At 35.9% G+C, this 19083-nt stretch overlaps 2 protein-coding genes across 2 annotated transcripts in view; both read right to left on the bottom strand.

Annotated features, from left to right (window-relative positions):
* LOC110018192 (DExH-box ATP-dependent RNA helicase DExH11) overlaps positions 1 to 2910 on the bottom strand; it is a 60389-nt gene extending 57479 nt beyond the window's left edge. Inside the window, 1 exon segment of the mRNA XM_020715428.1 lies at positions 2586 to 2910. Within this exon segment, the coding sequence (XP_020571087.1) occupies positions 2586 to 2720 (135 nt within the window). The 5' untranslated portion in view covers positions 2721 to 2910.
* Positions 2911 to 8313: 5403 nt separating this feature from the next.
* LOC110018223 (probable anion transporter 3, chloroplastic) lies at positions 8314 to 18075 on the bottom strand. Its single transcript, XM_020715479.1, has 7 exons — positions 17522 to 18075; positions 14503 to 15093; positions 14373 to 14417; positions 14119 to 14265; positions 9003 to 9140; positions 8639 to 8672; positions 8314 to 8539 (listed from the first exon to the last, which is right to left on the bottom strand). Exons 1-7 carry the CDS (start codon positions 17948 to 17950, stop codon positions 8367 to 8369), a joined length of 1557 nt encoding a protein of 518 aa, XP_020571138.1. The 5' UTR covers positions 17951 to 18075; the 3' UTR covers positions 8314 to 8366.
* Positions 18076 to 19083: the final 1008 nt, after the last annotated feature.

Consider the following 19083-nt stretch of genomic DNA (forward strand, 5'->3'; position numbering starts at 1 on the left):
CATGCTACCAGCAAGAAGAGGAGCAGAATAAGGAAGAAATTGGGATCAAGTTTGGTAGGGTGTCAAGTCCCAATAAATACAGTCGGAATGACCAGAAGTCTGGACGACTGAAAGGCTTCTAGCCGACCGAATGTCTGTCCGCAGACCGAAAGGCATCCAGCCAACCAAATCCTTGTCAGCTAACTGAAGAGTTGCCAATAGAATGAAGAGCAACCAACCAACCAAAAGCCATCTAGCTAATGAAAGGGTTGTCAGTTGACCGAAGACCTACTAGACGACTAGAGTCCAAACGATCAGAAGTCTGAATGTCCCAAATTCTAGGAGCGAAAGAATCACACTTCAATCGTCTTCCGAGAGGATTCGGCCAGAAGGCGAAAACCACACCCCCAAAATGGACAGTCAGCTCCAAACGGCCAAAGAGCCCCTATAGGGGAAAGCTGACTGATAGCATCTTGCTAGCGCTCAATCAACATATGTTTACTGACGTCTAGCTCAACGATAAAAGGTGCTATCATTTCAAATATTTTATTTTGTTGAGAAATATATAATTATTTTTTATTTTGTTTGCCTCCCAGGAAACTCGAAGAGTTTACACGTCTACATTTAAGCCAACATCTAGAGACTCAGACCGGTGTAAAATGATCAACAATGACACAAGACATCCGACAGACATTAAATAAAAATATACCCTCAATGCTAAACATATAAAAGACCATGTCTCTAAACATGAAACCGATAAAACTCTGGAGGTGGTTCACTGTCCAGTACCGACAAGCTAATACGATGCAAATCACTCCAGTATAAAGTCTCGACGATTACCCCCACAAAGGCAACGGCAAGATCCGCTTAAGACCCGATGAAAGATGCGACATGACCAAGACGACAACCCGACTAGCATAAGAGAAAAAGGCGTTATAAGACTTGAACCTGGCAGTGACATATCAAAAAAAGACCAAAGATCTTTCCGAAGATCCGAGTTATCAACAAACATCAACATTCATCACCAAGCAATTATTGCAAACAAATAACGTGGTAGAGGTAAAATGCTAAAACAAATGTGAAAACAATCAAAACATTCACGCTATTTCACATTCAAAAAAGTTACAAAACATTTTTATGCCTTTTCTTACATGCAAAAACAATAAAATAAAAATGTTCTCAAAGTGATAAATGTGGCCGACCAAAAGTCAGACCACAGAAGGTCAGCATCATCAACCGAAGGTCAGCTCGTTCGATCCACAGGTTGTCACCAACCGAAAGTCGGAATAGTCGACCGATAGCCTTAGGAGAGCACCTCGAAGATAGAAGGCAGCGTAAAAAGACGCTGAACCCAAGGAAGTTCCATTAGTAATTCAATGATAAATATGATCTTTTTTTTTTGCTTTGAAAATTCTCTCATTCTTATCGCAATTTCGTCTCTAAGAAGTAAAATAATTGAGAAACTTAATAAACAAACAAAAAATGTATTTATGTTGATCCAGAAAAGATCTAAATATGTCGAAAGGTCAACCCAACCAACTGAAAGCACTCAAGCAGAACGAAGGGCTGCTAGTTGATCGAAGGTAGGCCAGGCAAGCCGAAGGGCTGCCAACCAACCGAAGGCCAGTTAGACGATCGAAAATCAGCCAGACAATCGAAATGCTGTTATCTAACAGAAAGGCTGCTTGCCGACCAAAGGTAAGCCCGACCAACCAAAGGGCTTCAGAGCGATAGGCTCTGTGTTATGGTATAGCTCATATACCATATAGGGACAGACGTTGGAACGAAGCGGAGCGGAGCGAAAGAATCTGTTCAAATCGGGAAGTTGCGTTATGTGAGTTGGGGGTGCGGAGGCAAAGCCCCGCGGTACGGTGCAGGGGTAATGTTATTACTACATACATATTGTACTTAGGGTTTACTTCTGAGATTATAAATAGGTCTGTTTGTAACCCCAGAAGGTATCCCTGAATTCTGTAATCTCTTTTCTGAATATCAATTAAGGAATCGCCGCTCTGCTCCCGAGGACGTAGGCATATTTGCCGAACCTCATTAAAATCTTGGTGTTCTTCTGGATTTGCGTCGATTTCTATATTTCTTCGCCATAAATTTTTCAACATTCTGAAATGCAAAAAAGACCAGAATACTTTATAAAACCTTCTCTCGAGCAGGGGAATAAATGTAATTTTGATGTACGGTCCTCCTATCTTCTATAAATTGGAGGGATCTTTCATGTATTAGGGGCTCTTCGACCCCTCTCTTGTAAACTCTATTTTCAATCATATAAAATGAGTCATAAGAGTCTGGGAATGCACTAGTTTGTCCAGAGGGGCAAGTCACTGCACACTCCTCTCACTCTCATGTTCTAAGCTTTGAGTGTGAATCACAGGAGAAATTTGAATCCAACACCAACAAACAAATCAACGATAACAAAAAAAATATAGTGCTGGAATCAGCAAGGGAAATGGGATGGCTATCACAACTCAGACTTGATAAAAAAAAGGGATATGATACCCTGGGCAGAGGACTTGCAGTAACACATAAGCCGACACCACAAACAAAATAAAAAAATAAAAGTTGAGATTATGAGAGAGAGTAGGGCATATTACCAGTATAAAATCAGGAAGGGATTTCAAAGGATGCGAGCCTTCAACTGGAGGAAGCGGCTCCATTCTAAGGTGCCCGCTGTGACCAGAGAACCCTATCTTAAAGGCGAGCTCGTTGCCCGCCGTGATCCGATCCATGACGCTGCTTCAGAAATCCCCAAAAGATGAGCACCTCCTTTTACTCCTCGAAAGCCCTAGTTTTCATTCTTAGGCGCTAAAGATCACATTCGAAAACCTGCATAAACCGACTCGTGTAGCGGAGTCACTCCCCGGAGCCCGATTCTTCCTCCCCGAGGCGAAAAGAAAGGACCGTCATTTGCTAAATACTATATACATTCAATTAATTTTTAATATATCTCTTGACAATGGTGTAAATGTGCCGCGAGGTCAGTGCTCCAAAAAAAAAAAAAAAAAAAAAAAAAAAAAAAAAAAAAAAAAAAAAAAAAAAAAAAAAAAAAAAAAAAAGCCGTTGTTTGCGGGGATAATTCGTATTCGGTTCGTCAATAAATTCGTGTTCGATTCGTTCGATGAGTAAATGAAACGAACGCGAACAAATTTTTTTTATTCGTTTAGTTAAACGAATCAAATACGAACAGTGATGCGTTCATTCGTGTTCGAATTGTTATTATTAAAAATATAAAATAAATTAAAATAATTATATATATATATATATATATAATTTGTGATATTTTAAAACATTAAATTTTATAAATTATAATATATAATAAATTAATAATAATAATATGTTAATATACTATAGTAGTAATATACTAATATAGATATTATATATTTATATAATATAAGTTATATAATAAACAGCTCGTGTTCGGCTTGTTCGTTAAGAAACAAACATGAACAATTTCGAACACGAGCTTATTTCAAACGAATCGAATACGAACACAAGCTCAGTTCGTTTACACCCCTAGCCAGAACTTATTCATATTCGACTAGTTCCTTTTTTTTTTTTTTTTGTTCAAAATGAGCCTTTGCTCTAGTTCGCTCAGTGAAGAAAAAAAATTAATTCGTGTTCGTCTCGATTCAAATTCAAATTAGCTTTTGTTTGGCTCAATTTTTTCATAAGTGAGTGGCTCAAATTCAAATTCGAGTCAAACTTATTTTTTTGAGTGACAAATCAGTAGAGCATGAACAAACAAAATTCCGTGTGCTCGACTTGTTTTATAAATCGAGCTCAAAATAAAATTTTGCGTGATACGAGCCGCTCACAGAGCTTTTCTCACAGCCCTATCCACAACTTATTTTAAAATTTACTTTGTTTGAATATAATTTCAAAATTGCAATTACAAAAATTAGTTTAATTTGACTCAACCTTTTATTATTTCATACTACATTAAACATTAACTAGTATAAGCCAACTATATTTTTTAGGATTAATAATTAATTATTAATTAATAAATTACTAAATTAGTTAAATAACAATTTATTTAGTCAGTAAATAAAATAATTGTAATTCTATTTTGTCAATATTTTTTTAAAATTTTAATTACGCTAGCAGATTGTAGTTTAATAGCATTAAAAATTATACTTACAGACCCACCACAAAATTCCTATTTATTTATAGAAATAACACATAAATTTTGATTTTTACATTTATATAAGTTTAACTATACTTGAAAAACGTATATTTTACATTTTAGAAGAGTAATTGTGGGTTTTTTATGTGACATAAATGATTTGAGTGTTATAAATATAATAATTAGGGGAATTTACCTACATACCACCAAATTATTATGTATTTGCATATCTGACACCTACTTGTTTAATTTTAACATTTATACCACCCCAATCTTTCATATCACATAAAAAATACCACTATTTTACCTTCTAAAAAGTGAAACAGATATTTTTTAAAGTTTAGGTGTTAGATATGTAAATACATCAGAATTGAGTGGTATGTATGTAAACTTTCTTAAAAATTAAAGTTCAAAGGTTAAATATGTAAATACAAAAAATTGAGTTCTGAGGATGTAAACCCTAAAAAATATAATTAAATATTTAGTTTATAACAAATACTTCTAGCTGCTCAACTAATAATCACATTATTGAAATTTTAATATTAAATTTATGATGATATTTTAAGGTAATTATATTTATAATGAAAGTATAAGTCACCAAAAGACTAAAAGCCAAAAAATTTTAATTAAAGAATAGTTTTTGTAATATAACTATTAATTACATTTCTAATAATTCTCATCTCGCTCTCCTTCCTGAAACTTTAGGAGAAAAGCAAAGTGAAAATTGTAGCAGGAGTGCTCGAATTAGTAGCACATTGATTACAATTAAAGCGAAGAATATCATTATGTCAGATTCGAGCGTTCACTCGTATATAAAATTAAAAAAAAAAACAAATTGTGATAAGAGCTTGTTAGCCAAATCAAGTGAATCACGCCTGTGTGTTTGCTTTCTCATCCTTCCGTTCTTAATCTAATACCCTCCAGGAAAAAGAAGTGAATCAAATTTGTATTGATTCAATAACTATATACTCGTTTGATTTCTCTGTATTCTCCTATCCTTTTTCTCTCTCTTTCTCTTTTGGCATGTTCGATTCCTTGAGGTGTGATTCATGGACAACTCAAGATTGAACACCTATATTAATAAATATGGGATTATTCCAAAACAAGATAAAACAAAATTTAAGATTTTGTAATATTTTAAGGCTCCCTTTGAAGGAGCTTCAGAGAACTGAATCGAGGATCTCCGTTCTGAAACGCTCCATTTTACGCTATTTTGGACTTTGTGGTGGACGTGAATCTTAGCGAGGGGTCTCCTCCAAATGACACTCGCTCCGTTTTTCGGCTTTCTGCGCATTGCGGCGGAGCCTTATTGCGCTCTCAAATGAAGCCTAAATGTCTATTTTCACACTTCGCTATAATTTATGCTAAATTTTGGTTCAATTCAGCAACCGAACAACGGCAACAAAAGTGCTAGTTTGTGAAACTATGAATGAACTTCCTTCTGGTTTGCAACTTCTCCTTTAGGACCCCATACGGGCTTGATTTGGTTAAGGGACAAGCCAATCAGTGTAAATTGAGCTGGCATAGCTCTCTATATGAGTTTCCAAATGTCAGTTTAAAGGTAAAGGGGCTATTTGGTTGTATTTAAAATGAGTGTAGGTACTTTGGCAGGTTTTAAATACATTATGAATGTCCACCATTGCCACCACCAATATCCAACCACCGTCAGCGACCCATTGTCGCCAATTTATTGACAATTACCCACCCTATTGTCATCGCCTTTATCGTTAGGCCTTATATTAAATTTATTTCGCTTTAAAATATACAAAAAATCATATCTCCTGTACCTTTTTTGATAGTCAATCAAAACAATTTAAAATATTTCAAATACACTTGATGTGTAGTAATTGTGATGTGATATTTCTTGTGTTTTATGTGTTATTTGTGTTATTTTTATGTTTTTTCAGGGTGTATTTGTTTGTTTATGCAGTACACATGTTCAAAGATAGCAAGGGTAAACAATGAAGAACAAATTCAAGCTAAGTGACAAACTAGTGCTTTGTCGCCCATGACTCTCGCTTAGGCACCTAAACCAATTCCCCTTTTCGCCAATATTACAGAGAAGCTGGAATGGTTGTGCTTGCCCAGACGCCTACACACTTAAACCCTTATATCTAGTGGTCCCATGAAAAACGAAGGAGGTGAAAAGTAAGTGCTCGGCCTTGGTGCCCAGACACCTATACTAGGAAACCTGATGCTTTAGCCTAATGCCTTCGTGCCTGAAGAGAAACTTCCTACACGATCTCAGACTCAGAGCACCCAGTGCACCAAGATGGTGTCTAGGCACCCAACTGCAACTTTCAGGCTCTCTAAATTTTATACACTCCTTCCTCTCTTAGAAGTCTCTCAAAATTCATAAAATATAATAACTCTCACCCTACAGGGTTTCTACCAAAGGAGGAAGAAGACATTGAGAAAACTCTCAAATTTCTCTCCAAAACTTGCATCTAGCCACCTCCAATGACTCTTGAATGCAAAAATCCCACCATGAAGCCCTAAAAATCTCTTTTAGATCAATATTCACAGCTTGAGACATCAAATTTCATTTATAAAGTGTTTTTCCACTCGTCAATGTGATCACACCCAAACCTAGCGTTGTCATGCCACTGGATTGCAGAGAGACGGCGTGTTCATGCCCGACAGCAGCGTGGTCACGCCACTAGTCTGCCCAACGTGGCGTGGTTACGCTAGATGTGTCGTGGTCACACCGCTCCGCTTCGATAAATGGTGTGGTCACAGCGCTTCAGGATACTTTTTCGCTTGATTTTCTAGTTTCAAATTATTAACCTTTGACTAACCTAACAATAAGCATTTATAGGAATTTTCATTTTAGAGGAACTATTGTGTTGAATCCAAAAGTGTCCAGAAAACACACCTAAGGTATAGAACATTGTGTGGAGAGAGTCAAGAGAGATTGTGTTGTAGAGAATCACAAGAATGGATCACCTTTATTCATATTATGAGCCCTCTATTTATAGGAATAGACCTAAGTCTTTCAAAATTATAGGCCAATCTCCTTATCATTAGCTTTTAGAGGGGTTTTTTTAGTAATTAGAATGGTATTTAAATACAATAAGGCTGGCGGATTGATGTCGGCCGTTCGTCTGACCTTAACTCTATCAATATTTATTCTGAAACTCAATAATCTACTGAGCAGCCTTAAGGTCGACTGTCATCAATGGAAAATCCTCTGACATGTCCTTATGATCGATCCATCCAAATGCCTCCCTTGCTAGCATTAATTAGTTGATCGCTAACAGGAATGTCGATCGATCGCAACATCCTTTCGAGCCATCCGTTCTACCTTGAGATCCGTACTGGCATATTTTTTATGCACATATTGCTATATTGTTCTTACAATAGAGAAAACATCATGGACATTGAGTACTCAATGTTAATGTTGCTTTGATTTGCAAATTTGTTATTGCACCTTATAAGAAGCTTTGATGTCTTATTTGAATGAGAAAGAGCATTAACTGAAAAAAAAAAATATACGATGATATTACTAAAGATGATAAAAATATAAAAGTCAACCATTTTAGTAACTCTAGTTAGTGCTTGCCTTAAGAAGAGTTAGAGATGGCTCTCGCTCTTGTAAATTTCTAAAATTCTTATGTAATTATCTATAAAATGAAAAAGTTTAATCCTTCTTACAACTACATAAATTACATAAATTTCTTCCTCCTAAATTTAAGATGAATTATTTTGCATCCTCCACTGATTATCTCATTACAAAATTTGATCACTCAATTTTCACATAATTGCAACGTATATTAAACTCATAAAACAATCAAACATAACTAATCCATAATACATCAAGTGTGAAAATCTCTAAATCTTCAGCAATTAGTGATCTCCACCATTCTCTTAGTTTCATTCGGCTAATCCAAATAATTTTCTATACAATTGAAAAGCCAGAAATGTTATTTACATTAAAAGCCAAGCATCTGTAATCTAATACGCACGCACACAAACACTGGCACATATCCCACCCATTTCAATTTACTAGAAAAAGAGAAAACGAACACTAAAAAAAGACAACCTAATTCCAATGTATTTAATTTTATTTTTTACATTTATACCACCCAAATCTTTCATATCATATACAAAAACCACCCACCGTTTCAACGTCAGAAAGTGAAATACAACTTTGCATGCAGGGGTAAGGTGGTATGTATGTAAAAATTGAAGTTTGGGTGATAGATATGTAGATAGATAAGAATTGAGTGGTATGTATGTAAATCTTCCAAATTTAAAAGAAAACTTGCTCTGCAGTTGCGTAGCGATTCCAAAAGATGGTGGCGATGAAATAGATAATTGATGTAAGTGTGAGGAAAGCTTGGAAAGATCCCAACCATTCCACAAAATAACCAGCACCTATGGTGCTGACTATGGCAGCCAGTGTGCCAGCTGCGTTTGTGATCCCTTCAAAATAATAATAATAAATAAATAAATAAATAAAAATTAAATTAATAGCCTCATCTTCAAAGATAATATAAGATTATAGGAATCTATTATGCATACCATGTAGGAATCCAGCGCAGTTGGGTGCTATGTCCTGGAAAATTATAGAATTGGAGCTGAGAAATTTCTCAAAACCAGATAATTTTTCTCCAGCAAGGAGAAAGTTAAAATGGAATTTACATACATACCACAAAATTCTTATGTATTTACATATCTAACACCCAAACTTTAATGTTTATAAATCTTTAAAATGGCATTAAAATATCAATATCATCTGCTTTTAAAGTAAAATATACATCTTCATGCATGGGTTTATCACTCAAATGGTTAGAAATGTAAAGATCAAAGTGTATGGGGTTTAGATATGTAAATATAAAAGAATTGTGCGTGGCGAGTATGTAAAACTTCCTGAGTTAAAACATACCTGCATGTTGAGAAGGAAGCCAGCCTGACTGAAGGAACTGAAGCTTAGGGATATGGTCATGAGAACTGCGGCCACAGTAGGACTTTGAGCGTATTTTAAGCAGAGTAAGGCAACTCCTGGACCTATGAAGCCAATCGACTGCACAATGACAATATAACCAGGGATATATTATTCAAATAAAATTTAATTAATTATATGTATTATAATTAATTTAATACTCATATGTATAATTTATAATTTAATAAAACAATAACCAGGGATGTACTAATATTTATAATTTAATACTTATATGTATTATAATTATATATATATATATACACTTTTTATTTTTTATTGTGAAAAAGTTTATTTGCAGTTTATTACTATCTTATTTAATTGTAAAAACTAGCTAGATAACAATTTAAAATTTATTTAACTATTTATTTATTTAAATTTACAAATTCATTTGTTAGGTATGGCTCATATATCATAAAAGGGACAAATGCTGGAACGAACTAGAGCGAAGCGGAAGAATCTGTCCAATCGGGAGAGTTTCGTTATGTGGGTTGGGGGTGCGGGTGAAACGCCCCGCGGTATGGTACAAGAGTAATTTTAAAATTACATATTGAACTTCTGGGTTTATATAGGGTTATATATAGGCATGTTTGTAACCCTAGGATATTCTATGTTATATTTTGTATCCTGTATTTATTTTTTGAAGTTGAAAGAAAGCCGCCGCTCTGCTTCTGAGAATGTGGACATCTTTGTCGAACCTCGTTAAATCTTTGTGTGTTTTTCTGAATTTGTGTAGATTCTTGTTTTTATTCGCCCTAAATTTCTGAACAAGTGGTATCAAAGCGAGGTTTTAGGGCAGGAATGAAAATTTTCGACTCAGGAAGAACAAATTTCGAAGATTCGGCAGCTAGTCTTCAGGGAGTTCGATGACTGCGACAATTCAGAGAAAAGTTCGGAGAAGGATTTCGGAGAGGTTTGCGGCAGTTCAGATTCGCTGCAGAGGAGTTCGAATGCAAAGGTTCGGCGACGAAAGCTTCGGAGTCTTTCTGGCTTCGGTGAATTCGGCCGAGGTAAGGGTTCGCGGCAAGCTAGGTTCTGAGCAGTCGGAGATCCCAAAGGAGCGGTTCTGAATCGCTCGCGGCAGAACAGGCAAAGCTTCGTGCGAGCTTCTTTCGCGACAGGAGGTTCGTGACGATGCGGTGACGTCGACAGAAGGGATTCGGCAAGGGCGAGGAGCTCACGGTTGTTCAGCACTCAGGCGGCAGAGCGCGCGCAAGCAGGGAAGGGGATATTCCTTTCAGAAAATTGTCGCGAAAAAGGAAATTCATGTTGCTGCACGCGGACAAAAGATAAAGATGAAAAGGAAATTCCTGTGACGCCAAAAAGGAAATATCAAGAAAGAAATTTTTTTTAAAATTATTTTTCTGAGAAATTTAGTTAAGAGAATATTTTAATCTTTTTTTTGAAAAATTACGTTATTTTTCTGAAAAACTAAATTAAAAAAATATTGGATTAAGGGAAACTTAATTAAAGATTAAGGAAATATTTTAATCATTTTTCAGAAAAATTTTGTTGCTTTCAAGGAAATTTAATTAAGAGAAATATTTAATTAAAAAAACTTAATTAAGGAAATATTTCAATTCTTTTTTTTTTTAAGATTTTGTTGCTTCTCTGGGAAACATAAATTTGCAGAAGAGTTTGCTGTATGATCAATTTCAAGTGACAATTTCTGGTGCAAAATTTGACGTAGTGAAGTTCGATGGAACTAGTAACTTCGGATTGTGACAAACAAGGGTAAAAGATCTGTTGACGCAATAGAGAATCTTGAAAGTTTTGCGGGCAACGAAACCAAATGTCATGAAAAATGAAGATTGGGAAGAATTGCAACAATGAGCGACAACAACAATACGTTTGTGTATCGACAGATGATGTTATGTATCACGTGATGAATCTAAAATCTTCAGAGGAGCTATGAAAGAAATTGAAAACTCAGATTATGTCTAAATCTCTGACGAATAAATTTTATCTGAAGTAAAAAATGTAAGGTTGGAGATGAAAGAAGGTTCTGATTTAGCGCAGCATGTTAATGATTTCAATGAAATAATCATGAATTTATCACGGTTTGATGTGAGCATTGAGGATGAAGACCGAGCAATGATTCTGTTGTGTTCACTCTCTTATCACAAAACACCTAACAGAGAGTAGTTTACTTCATATATGTTAACTAATTCTGGTTCAGTCTATTTAGGTGATGATAGATGCTGCAATATTGTTGGTATTAGTGAAGTCAAAATTAAGATGTATGATGACACTTTTTGAACATTATATGATGTCAGACATATTTCATATCTGAAGAAGAATTTGATTTCCGTTACCACTTTACATAAAAATGAATTTAATCTTAAGACAGATGAGGAGAAAGAAACCATCAAAATTATTAAGGGTGCACTGACTGTGATGAAAAGAAATTTAACTGCAGGTAATATCTACAAACTAATAGAAAGTACAGTTGTAGGTAGAGTTCATTCTGTGGAGTCAGATGATAATAATACAAAGCTATGACATATGCGACCGGGTCATCTTAGTGAACGTGGGATGGCGAAATTGCATAGAAAAAACTTGTTGCATGATGTTAATAGTTGTAAGCTTGATCTTTGTAAGTTCTATGTTCTTGAAAAACATACTAGAGTCGGTTTTATGACTGGAAAACACAAAATTGAAGGAATTCTTGATTATGTGAATTATGATGTATGGGGCCCTTCCAGGAATCATCATTGGGAGGATTTAAGAATTTAGTTACATTTATTTTCTCTAGAAAAGTTTGGATGTATTTCTTGAAGTAGAAATCTAAAGCTTTCTCCAAATTCAAGCTGTGGAAAGCCGAGGCAGAAAACCAAACTGGCAGAAAGATTAAGTATTTGAGATCTAATAATAGCATAAAATACACAGAATCGCAGTTTCAGAAGTTCCGTGAGGAGCATAGGATTTAAAGACATTTTTTCGGTGCGTAAAACATCACAGCAGAATGGTATGGCAGAAATGATGAACATGTCCTTAACTAAAAGAGCAAGATGAGTGAGACGAAAAGCAAGACTTCCTAAGAGTTTTAGGGCAGAGACTGTGAATATGACATGTTATCTCATCAATAGATCACCTCGGGCATCGTTAGGTGACAAAGTTGCAGAAGAGGTATGGAAAAGCAATCCAGTTAATTTCGATCAATTAAGAATTTTTAGTTGTACTGCTTATGTACATGTACCTGGAGATGAAATATTAAAATTTGATGCAAAATCCAAAAAGTGCATCTTTCTGGACTACAAGAAAAGTATGAAAGAATGTAAGATTTGGGATCTGATTGCAAAGAAGATGGTAATCAGCAGAGATGTAGATTTTAATAAACAGTCTATGTTGCAACATAATCAAGATAAGGTGCAAGGGAACAGTTCCAGTTCAAATGCAGTGCAGATAAATTTAGAACAGCATCCAGAAACAACTGAGAGAGTTGAAGGTTCAAATCCAACACATGGTGATTCCAATCCAGATGATCTGCAGAATTATAATCTAGCCAGAGAAAGACAAAGACGCACCAATACAAGGCCTCCTAGCAGATTGGGCTATGAAGTCTTGGTCTCTTGTGCACTTCTCATCAGCAGCGATGATCCTTCACTTGTGGGGTGCATTGATTCAGACTATGCAGGTGATTTGGATGATAGAATGTCCACAATTTGACATGTGTTTACTCTTGGTGGAGGACCTATATGTTGAAAATCAACAATTCAATCTATTGTGACATTATCTAATCTATTGTATTCAATCTATTGTGACATTATCTACAACTGAAGTTGAGTATATGACAGTAGTTGAAACTGCGAAAGAAGTCTTATGGATTGTTGGGCTGATAAAGGAACTGGGCGTTGAGCAAAGTGGAGTTCAGTTGTATTGTGACAGTTAGAGTGTTATTTATTTGGCTAAGAACCATGTGTACCATGCGAGAACAACACATTGATGTCATGTATCACAAGATCAGAGAATTGAATGTTTCTGGGGAGATACTGTTGCAGAAGGTTCATACTGATGAAAATGCAGCTGATATGTTGATCAAGTCAGTTAATATCAACAAGTTTTTGCATTTCTTCGACTTGTTGAATGTTTGCAGTTGCTACAGAAGCATGGTGGCCCAACCCACTTTCAGTGTATAAAAAATTCCATGATGTATTTCTCCTAAGGGACTGGATATTCGCCAAGGTGAAGATTTGTTTTGTATGGCTCACATACCATATAAGAGACAGATGTTGGAGTGGAACGGAGCGAGAAGCGGAGCAGAGCGGAAGAATCTGTCCAAATCGGGAGAGTTTCGTTCTGTGGGTTGGGGGTGCAAGAGAAACGCCCTGCGGTACGGTACATGGGTAATTTGGGAATTACATATTGTACTTCAGGGTTTTATCTAGGGTTATATATAGGTTTGTTTGTAACTCTAGGCTATTATATGTTGTATTTTATATCCTGTACTTTTTTTCTGGAGTTGAAAGAAAGTCGCCGCTCTACTCCCGAGGACGTAGGCATCTTTGTTGAACCTCATTAAATCTTTGTGTGTTATTCTGGATATGTGTCGATTCTTATTTTTCTTCGCCCTAAATTTCTCAACATCATTTATCAATAATTTTGAATCCCAATAAATAATCACTAAAATATATCCAAGATTAAACTCTCACTCTCTCCCCTTCAGAATTGATAGCAAGCTCTTCATAATTTCCACAGATAATATTTGAATCGAACACAAATTACGAATACTAATTAGTCAAAATAACATAAAATCAATGAGCATTAACATACGTACCACTCCATTCTTAAGCATTTACATATCTAATAGCTAAATTTTAATTTTACATTTATAAGACCTGAATATTTCATATCACGTCAAAAAATACCACCATATAACTTTTAAAGAGATTAAATACACATTTCCATGCATAATAAGGTGGTACTAAAGTAAAAAATTGCAAGTTTAGGTGTTAGATATGTAAATATTAAATAAATAAGAAGTTAATGGTATGTATGTAAATATTCCAAAAATCAATAGCCACTAATCTGCTAATCAAACAGTGCTAAATAAACCTATTACCTGCATTATCTTTCTAACACGCGTAACAGATTGACCAGACTTGATTAAGAAGTCAGAGGCGGCGCCCGCCAAGTAGCCGGAGATGGCCATCACTCCCCATGGAAGAGCACTGAACCAAGCAGCTTGTTTTAGATTCACATCATAAACCTATACCAGTACCCCCATGAACAAGAAAACAACATTATTAGGCGCTGAGAATCAAAGAGAAAAAAAAAAAAAATTCAATTCCCCATCTGCAGAATAAGAGTCCTTACAGTCTTGAAGTATACCGGCATCCATGAAAGCAGCACAAAGTATCCCTGCGATTAAATTGTTTCCATCAGAGTTTGAATCACCTTATAATTTCTCTCAGAGAGGCGGAGAGAGAGAGAGAGAGAAGCATACCCAGTTGTTAGCAACGTTGGCCAGAATGATCGCCCAGGTGGGCAGCTTCGACAGCAAAAACCCTACCGGCGGAAACTCACGCCTACCGCCTTCTTCACAGCAACCCTTCCCCTTCCCCTTCCCCTTCTCGATCAGCCTCAACTCCTCAATCGAAATCACCTCACTCTCCCTCGGATCATTCGCAACTCCCGCCGCCCACATCGAAAGCCACAAAAACCCCATCAGCCCAAAAACCCCAAACGAACCACTGATCCCCACCGTGGCCGCCAACACGGGCGTCGCCAGAAAACCCATAACGTTGCCGAGATGAAATCCAGCCATAGAGATCCCCACCGCGCTCGCTCGCTCGTGCAGCGGAAACCATTTGGATAGCAGAGTGTTCATGGATGGCAGGGCGACACCCTCTGCCAATCCGAAGAGGGTGCGCGTGGCTAGCAGGAGTGCGGTTGAGTGATTCGCAGCGTATGGAGTTAGGAGAGTTGCTAAAGACCAGATCGCGGCGCCGAAAGCCATTACTGTCTTCCCGCCGTATCTGTCGGCGAGGATGCCGCCGGCGAGTGAGGATACGAGGTAACCCCATAGGAATGATGACTGCGATGGACGATGGTATCAAGCTGCGGGTATTAGCTTTACCTAACTATTAAAGAGTTTCCTTCGAAAAAAATAATTAAAATAAAAAATGGGGGGAAATTTACATACATACCACGAAATTATTATGTATTTATCTTAGCATTTAAACTTTTATATTTATAATAATTTATTGTGTGGTAGAAGATTCGCGGCGGTAGAGTAACAAATTATTGTCTTAGCATTATACAAGAATTCAACACACGCTCAAATAAAAGAAAGAGTCAGAAGTGAAATGAGAAGTTTTTACGTGAAAATCCTGAAAAGTGAAAGAACTACGGGATCTGACCCAATTAAATAGATCCACTATAAACTGAAGAATACAAGTACAATTATTTATCTCACAGCGAGCTACAAAGTTCATGCACGAATGAATTTATTATTAGAAGTGATCACGATATCATTGTATTTAAGAAAGTAATTGTCGTAAGAAGGGAGCTGCAAAAAAAAATATATTTAAGAAAGGTTTTATTGAAATTTGTGAGTTTAAAATCATGATAAATGAAAGGGTTGATTAGTGAGATTAGAGACTTGGCTAATTAACAAGTTACAATTTTTATTTTTTTGATAAATTAATTTACTAATTTATAAATAAGAATATAGTGCTTATCAATTCTCTTAAAAAGAAAATTATATAAATATTGTTGGATCATAATTTGTTCTTTGTGAATCACACCCCAATAGTTAAAGTCGGATGAAGGAGAGAAGAAGGAGAGAGAGTATATTAAGTTTGTAATTCACAATTGCAAGAGTCTAATGAAAGGTCATTTTAATTGTATTTTTGTCCCTTATTTATAGAAATGTAATATCATTAAAGTGCTAATTATATGAATGAATTTCATGTCATATTTACATTATAATTTAAATTTTAATTATAGTGGTAATCGGCTGGTCAACTAGCTTCACGTCGGGTGACTGAGATGACTGGGCGAGTGATGATTGTGCCCTCCGTCGTACATGTCGATCGGGTCCTCGACCGCTTGGCGATCTAAATTGTCGTGGATCGGTCTGCCTGCTGCAGTTGGGCGTTGTTATGTGCGTCCAGGTCGGTCGAGACCGTAGGCGTGGTCCCCCGTTAGAGTCGAGACAGCGGGGGATCGCTCGAATCTTCCCTGCTCGGACGGTGGCAGGGTTGTAGGATGCTCTGCTTGCCTGACCTCCATTTGAGTTGTCTAATGGCTTCCACTGATATTTTTGGTGCATACATGTATCATATGATCCTTAAATATTACATAAATTATTGTATGATAAGATATACTTCCATATGATTTAAAATTGGGGTGTTTTCATAAATGATTTTAAAATTTTAAAAGTCATATTTATAAAAATATTTTATGTTGTGCATCTAAACAAAATATCTATATAACACACACACACACATGTATGACATCTTATTTAGGGTCTATTTGGGGTAGCTGTAGCTTATCCAACTTATGTTTCAAAGCAGTTTATCTTGATAATCTGCTGATGACCAGCTAATCCGGATAAGCTGTCTGGTTGTTTGGTTTGTGCATTTGAAAAACAATTGATTCTGGATAAATGACCAATCTGCCTCTGTTCTCGATAAGCTGTTTAGCTGTTTAATTTGTGCATTTTATGAATAACTGATTTGTAGATTTTTTTTGTTAAATGAAAAAGATTGCATGCAAAACCACAAAAGTATGTCTATAAATTTCTCAACTAATTCAATATAAATGTTATAAAATCATATAGAAGTCTGTTAAATAAATTCGGGTATCGACGGAGCGGGATCCACGCAAGAGTTCGAAGAAAGGTTAGGGAGGTCGCAGATTGTTTTGCGAGGGCAAACACGTAAAAGTTTGGAGGCCGAATGCGGATCGCGGGGATACACTCGCGGTCCGCGTGTAATACAAAATAGAAAACTCCGTTTCGCGAAACTCAGCTTAAACGTTATAAGCAAATAGTGAGGCGGCGTTTTCAAGCTACCCCAAATGGGGCCTTATGCATCAAAAGATGTATTCAACTTTAGGAATTAAAATATTGATATTTATTATATGATATAAAAAAATTTGAGTGGTATAAATATACAATTCAAAGTTTAGGTGTGGGATATGTGAGTATAGGTGGTATGTATGTAAATACCTAAAAAGTAAAATACACATTGATAGGATTAATTATGCTAAAATATTATAAATATAAATCTCAAACTTTAATTATTAGCTATATAAATACATAAGAATAAGAATTGTGTGATATGCATGTAAGTTTGCCTATAATATATTGGTATTAGATACATAAATATATAATCGTTTTGTGGTAAAATTTCCCTAAAACACAAAGTTGGTGAGCCGCGTTCCACCAATTTCTATATCCAAACCAACATTCGCACTTTCAGACAGAAGAAAACAAAAAAAAGAAAAGGAAGACGAACCTGGACGATACCGAGAAATGAGCTCGACCAGCCATACTGAGCAGCGAGGGGGACGGCGGCGACGGACATTACCACCCTATCGGCGTTGCAGAGAGACATCACAAAGGCCACCATCGCCACCACTTTCATCCTCACCGGAATCCCCAATCCCTCTTCAGCTTCTTCTCTCGCCATGCCATTTCCGATTCTCTCCAATCCGGCGCTATTTCGCGCGATTCTATCGGTTCTGCTTCGATCGCTTGCCCGATTTCTTATAGGTCGAAATCCGATGCTTCGGGTATCAATGAGAGAAGTTAGCTTCACCGCATTGATCGATCTGGATCGGAGAGGAATGGTTGTGAAGCGGATGGATTGGGAAGGGATGAGGCGGGAGAAGGCATTAGAGCGAGGAATGGAGAACGAAGGAGGGGAGGGAGATGCCGACGCCATGGCGGAGAGAGAGAATCGGATCGAAGCGATGCCTCGGTCTTAATGGCGAGTTTGTTGCTGGAGTTTTGCGCGGATTTACATTTATATGACCTACCTAATTAAATTGGGCGGGGGTAGTTGGTAATTATTTTAAGGCAGAATTTGGGTCAGAGGTCTCTCATCGATTCTTGATCATGTAGACGTCCGGACAATCAATCACCGACCACTACATCATTTATCAATAAGATACATGATGATATGACTCCCCGTAATTGATCATCCGGATGTGCGATATTCGAACGGAGTATTTTATATTATTTTAAATTGATTTTTAAAATATTTGAATTTAAGAATAATAAATAATATTTATGTTACCTCAAATTAAGATTAAGAGTTTTAAAAATTGTATAAAAATTACAATAGCTCGTTATAAATTTTGTCATAATAGACTTTAAAATTATCGACATTATTTTGAAATTAATTAAATTATATAGTAATAGTTATAAAATGAATTTAATAATTTTTAAAACATGTTTGATTTATGTTACCTTGGCACATTTTTGTCCCACTAATTTGACCAAATTTTAAAAAGAATATCAATTGCGTTAGCTTAGATCATCTGATTTTCGGGTGGACCCCGCTGCAATCACCAACCCCTCTAGTTTTACCTACCTGCTTCCGTTCGCTTTATTATAATAAATTAATAATTAATAGATGAGAAAAAAAACTACAAAATTACTACATAATTCTTATTTATTGGCATATTTGACACATAAAATTTTAGTATTTATATTTGTTAACACATTAATTTCATAAACAAATATATATATATATATATTACAGTTTTGAGAAATTAATAGTGATGTTTTTAATGTAATGTTAAAGAGTCAACTACTGTGAATGTCGAATTGGAAAAATAAAAGTGATGCATATGTAACTATATATAAATTATATAGTTTGTAGGGCTGTAAAAAAAACTCGTTGTTCGTGAATAGTTTGTGTTCGGTTCGTCAATGAGTTCGTGTTCGATTCGTTCGATAAGTAAACGAGACGAACGTGAACATATTTTTTTCGTTCGGTTAGCTAAACTAACCAAACACGAACAGTGATCATGTTTGAATCGTTATTGTTCGAAATATAAAATAATTTAAAAT

This window comes from Phalaenopsis equestris, unplaced genomic scaffold (genome assembly GCF_001263595.1).
Source record: "Phalaenopsis equestris unplaced genomic scaffold, ASM126359v1 Scaffold000006, whole genome shotgun sequence".
Classification (NCBI taxonomy): Eukaryota; Viridiplantae; Streptophyta; class Magnoliopsida; order Asparagales; family Orchidaceae; genus Phalaenopsis; species Phalaenopsis equestris.

What these genes read in the sequence shown, in the direction of transcription:
- LOC110018223 (XM_020715479.1), bottom strand. Translation starts at nt 17,950, where the DNA reads ATGGCGTCGGCATCTCCCTCCCCTCCTTCGTTCTCCATTCCTCGCTCT. An exon ending in GTGTTAGAAAGATAATGCAG is followed by an intron (nt 9,141 to 14,118) that starts GTAATAGGTTTA and finishes GTCATTGTGCAG; the next exon opens with TCGATTGGCTTCATAGGTCC. An exon ending in GCTTCCTTCTCAACATGCAG is followed by an intron (nt 8,673 to 9,002) that starts GTATGTTTTAAC and finishes ATAATTTTCCAG; the next exon opens with GACATAGCACCCAACTGCGC.